General features: G+C 43.9%; 1 protein-coding gene across 1 annotated transcript; it reads left to right on the top strand.

Moving 5' to 3' along the window:
* The first annotated feature begins 2,632 nt into the window (after positions 1–2,632).
* On the top strand, positions 2,633–4,162 carry LOC125530108 (ABC transporter I family member 11, chloroplastic-like). The gene is made up of 7 exons (XM_048694506.1): positions 2,633–2,665; positions 2,739–2,872; positions 2,995–3,109; positions 3,214–3,300; positions 3,392–3,440; positions 3,694–3,778; positions 3,898–4,162. Exons 2-7 carry the CDS (start codon positions 2,811–2,813, stop codon positions 3,974–3,976), a joined length of 477 nt encoding a protein of 158 aa, XP_048550463.1. The 5' UTR covers positions 2,633–2,665; positions 2,739–2,810; the 3' UTR covers positions 3,977–4,162.
* Positions 4,163–4,828: the final 666 nt, after the last annotated feature.

Raw genomic sequence — 4,828 nt, 5'->3', positions numbered from 1 at the left:
TGAACCACATGAACACGCATTATCTATTTCAGTGACCTCACGCAGCTGCCCCGCATCGGGACGAGAGCACCACCCGATCTGGCTGACCCGCAACGCGCATGCTCTGGACCCACCGCCACCATCTTCCGCCGTCCCCATCTTCAGAAGCGATCAACGCATTCATATTGCCAGGCCATACTGCCATTGACGCCATGATGACGCTAGACAGCTCCACCACCTGCTCGCGCCCATCAAGACGCGTCCATCGCCGAGGCTCCGCTGCGCCATGCCGGCGAGACTCGTCGTCGTCATTGCGGTAGACACAACACCACTCTTCTTGTCCTCTCTCCCGCCAGCACCTGCTCCAAAATGATGCCCCCAAGAGGGAGGGCGGCCCCGAAGGCCACCTCATCGTCCGATCCGGGAATCCAAATCTAGGGTTTACCCCGAAGCAAATGGAACAAGGTGACGACGATTGTAACCGGCGATGCCTTCGACAAGGAGACGACGCCCAAGACGCCGCCATCGTCTGCCATGACCGAGGTCGACACGGTTTTCATTGGCAATCGCACCACTCCAAACCAGCCACTGCCCGGAACACCGGCAAGGAACCCGTCTCCCTTGCCGACCCCTCCGCAAACTAAAAGGGGTCATCATGTCCCTAAAAAAAGGGTGTCGTCATGTGAACGGTTGCTAAATTTTGTATACTTATTATGGCCCCCGTCTTCATAAATGAAGTATCCAGTGAAAACGCGCATTCAGCGAAAATTTGCAAACTATTGTGATAGGCATCGAATTAAAAACATACGGTATAGATCAACTGATTCCGTAATTCATTGTTTTTTCTTTCACCCCTGTCTCCTCCTCTGCTATCTCTCCCTGGTCGACATCAGGCCGGCCATCGAGGCAACAGGACTGCGATGCCCAACGCCCCCTCGATCTCCTTGGTCGACGCCGAGCTGGTGCGGGCCGACGCCCTCCCCATCGTGGCAGTAGGACGGCGGCGCTCGACGCCCGCATCTCCTCCCTGCTCCATTGGCGGCCAGGATTGGTACCTCAGCGTCCCAGTCCGTCTGAAGTCTGCGTTTTCTGACTCTCTGGTGAGAAATTTCTCAAGCTGCACACCAGGAGCTGGCACGTCTGGCCGCTGTTCAATGCAGATGCGGTGGATTTTCTGTAATCTGGAACTGAGCAGCACCAATGTGCGCTATGTTAGTGCACTATTCTAGGTAGTTTTGTCGGCTTTGCAGTTGCAGTGTCATTCTTAGTTATAAAACTGAACTTAGCAGCCTGACATAGCACCCTTCTTAGTTACGAAATGTGAAGAAACCACAACTAAGTTTAAGGCTTTTGTTTGAAGTACAGTAGCTTCTCTGGTATTGTAGAGTGTAGACAATACTGAAGTTGCTGCCTCCATTGCCGGAAGTTTCACGAGGAAGTTGATTGTAAGCATCAACTCTAGCTTTATCATCTCGTCTCTATAGGATGTGAATGTACAAAACTGTTACTTTATCATGCCATTGACAACATTGGGCTTATAGCTGAACTGCTACTAGATGAATTGCAATCTTCCTCCTCTTGATCTTTTTTGTGAGACATTGTTCTCTTGAATTGAAACTGAGGCATTTGTTTCACTTTGCTGCACATCAGTTTCCATCTGACCATACTTCTGCACTTTCCAGTCCCTCGTCTGTTCGAGTCCCACTTCCTGAAGTTCCCCACCACTTAGAAACTATGCTCGCCCATGTCGCTTTCCCTCCTGCGATTTCATCTTGTCCGGTTAAGATGACAAGGCATGCCATTCTTATCCTTGAACCGTATGTGCTCTCATCTTTTTTCGCTCTTATCCTTTGCGTCCCTTGATGGTTTCCAGGAGGTTTTCTTGGAGATGTCGAGCAGAACGGGTCTGAGCTGGGTACTCCCAGTTGGAGGTGATTTTTTTTCTTGCTCCTCTTTTGTGGTATGAGGATTTTTTCCTAGTTCTGTCTGGACAATTTTTTTATATTTAATCTAGAGAGACAAATTAGTTGTAGTGTTAATGTTGATAAAGTTGGCGAACATTTGTCAGCGGGTAAGATTCATTACTCTTAGATCTGATAGGTTGTTTGTGATGTGTGAGTTCACTTGTTTAACTCTCAGTAATCACCAAACTGAGGAATCTCCCTCAACTCTGGCCCTAGTTTTTGTTGAAAATCTGGATTTCATTACGTTTCTTCTGACTAAATCTTTATACGGATCTTCAAGCCCAGGATCTTAGCATCTTATCACACAAAAGCTAGGTAGCACTCCGCAATCGGTATAATCCAGTAGTTAAGTATCCTGAATTGTTGTTTTGTGTCCTTCAGTGTTATTGTATATGATGCACATGTAGTACTTTCGTCCTTGCCTATTGGGATTTTAATAGGAGACATACATAATAGCTGGATTAAAATTTTGATGTCGATAATAAATATTGGTGATTGAATACAAGTTGTTTGTAACTCAAATATGTTAAACATCATATGTTCAACAAATAATCCATTTGTTTGGGGAGCTGCTACTGTCAGATATACCGTAGGTAAGCATGCGTTTTATATTGTAATAGTTGTGTTTCTTGGATGCCTTTTGTATTGACGAGACAACTAATTCATGCAGTTTTGGTTTGATATTTGGACGGAGTGGGAGTGGAAATACCACTCTTTTACAGGTTTGCATTGAAATGCTGCATGACATGTTTAACTCTGCATCTTTCATCTTAAGGTGATAGTTTGATTTCTCAGCTTTTGGCCGGTCTATCAGAACCTACCTCTGGTTCAATTTGCATTCAGAAGTATGATGATAGTGGAAATCCAATGGGTCTGTCGGAAGTGTTAGCTCCTCAAAGAGTTGGTATTGTATTTCAGTTTCCTGAGAGGTTTAAACATTGAATTACTACATTCACTAATAAGTTTTTTTTTACATATTAGCATGAATGCTTATGCTTTTTGTGAGTGCTTGAGAAGTTTCACTGGAAAATAAGATATTTTAAACCTGTAGGTACTTCTTATCAGATACTATACTTGAAGAAGTTACTTTTGGATGGCCAAGGCAAAAGGCAGACATTCCTTTGAGGGAGCAACTCACTTTAAAACTTCAGAATGCCATTAACTCTGTAATGATTATCTCTCATACATACCATTTTGTTGCGTTGCGGAGTGAATTTGTAGTTTGAGACCACACACAATTGATTTCTGAAGATAATTTGTTTAACGCTAGGTTGGTCAAAGTGCCATTTCATTGGATAAGGATCCACAGTCTCTCAGTGGTGGGTTTAAGCGGCGACTTGCTTTGGCAATTCAACTGGTAATGTTTTCATTATTTTCGGACTGGTGGATCGTTCTGTTTTTAGAAGTGAAGATGGATAATATTTTGCCTTTATCTTCTTATTTTCTAGGTTCAAACTCCTGATTTATTGTTGCTTGATGAGCCCCTCGCTGGACTTGGTATGTACTTGAATATCCATATCAAACTAATATCTGTAGATTATTTTCTTCCCCTTGTATTGAGCCATTTGTGAACCCATCTAAATGCACATCAGCGAGAGCAGTTGTTTAATATAATTCTGCTTGTGCATCCTGTCATCTTTGTGCCACAGCCCAGACTTGCTAGGAATATTGTGTGGTTTCAAATAATTTTTCTTTTAAATAGTATATGCTCTCTTAGATGTGGTTACTAAATTTGTATCATCATCATTAGATTGGAAAGCTCGGGCTGATGTTGTGAATCTCCTGAGGGACCTAAAGAAAGACCACACCATACTGGTTGTAAGTCATGACCTAAGGTAATTTAGTACTCACCATAGAACATGATACTTTTGTATAGCCGTGCGCCATCGGAGCCACTGTTGAACACAATGCTTAACTGAGGCTGTCAAAATATCTGATTAAAAACATTTTGCAGAGAACTATACCCGCTGGTAGACCGGTCATGGAGAATGGAAATGGGGGGTGTTTTGAAGGAGGAACCTTTACCTGTATAGTTTAACATTTTTATTCCTCGGAAAATTGATAACGTTTTTTTTGTGTGTGTGCAGCTGGAATGCTGACCCATTTGTTGTTGCAGTGAACAGGCTCATAGCTAGCTAGGGATCCTAATGTAATGTTTTTAATGGTACAAGGCAAGTTGCAAAATCTATTGAGAGTGACTCCACACCTACCGGATTTTTGTCAATAATAGCATGATGTTATTTCACATATGCTCTGTTCATGTGCACAAACACAGAAGCGCTCTCAGTTAAGTATCTTGAAGAGTCTGACCAAATGAAATGCACCTCTCGGCGCGCATCTCCTCAACCATGAATGCACCTTTTGCTCTCTTTATATACCACCCATGTTTGAGTCTTCGCTACACACTATTGATTCATCAAACAGTATACAATAGTGAGGTGCTAGCAGCCAAAGCAAAGCACCAAGGAGAGAAAGTGGTCTACTGATATGGTACGTAGCAGCTGTGTCAAAAAATGAAAAGCCAAAATGGAAGAAGAAGACGTAGCTAGGAACCATAGAGCTTTCATGTGTGTCTTAGGAATAGGAAGCATTGGGGAAAATTGGCGGAAAAAGCTAGAAAATGTCACCGTTCTCGTGCTCCGGCCTCTTACGTCTACACCTTCTGGTTCAACGACTTGGCCATCCTCTTGATTTGGCTATGAAGCTCATTTCACCGCCACATGTGCGAACACAAGGAGTATCGAGCAACCCCTCTCTATGTTGTGTTCACTCCTTTCATGTGTTATTCTCGTGGACATCCCCGTCCCCCCCCCCCCCCCCCCCCCCCTCACCAGAGTAAGTTGGAGGCGTGTGCGCCGTTTGCCTCCAAATCTAGGAAAATATTT

Source organism: Triticum urartu, unplaced genomic scaffold (assembly GCF_003073215.2).
Source record: "Triticum urartu cultivar G1812 unplaced genomic scaffold, Tu2.1 TuUngrouped_contig_6074, whole genome shotgun sequence".
NCBI classification, from domain to species: domain Eukaryota; kingdom Viridiplantae; phylum Streptophyta; class Magnoliopsida; order Poales; family Poaceae; genus Triticum; species Triticum urartu.
This window is presented reverse-complemented; position numbering and strand designations above follow the sequence as displayed.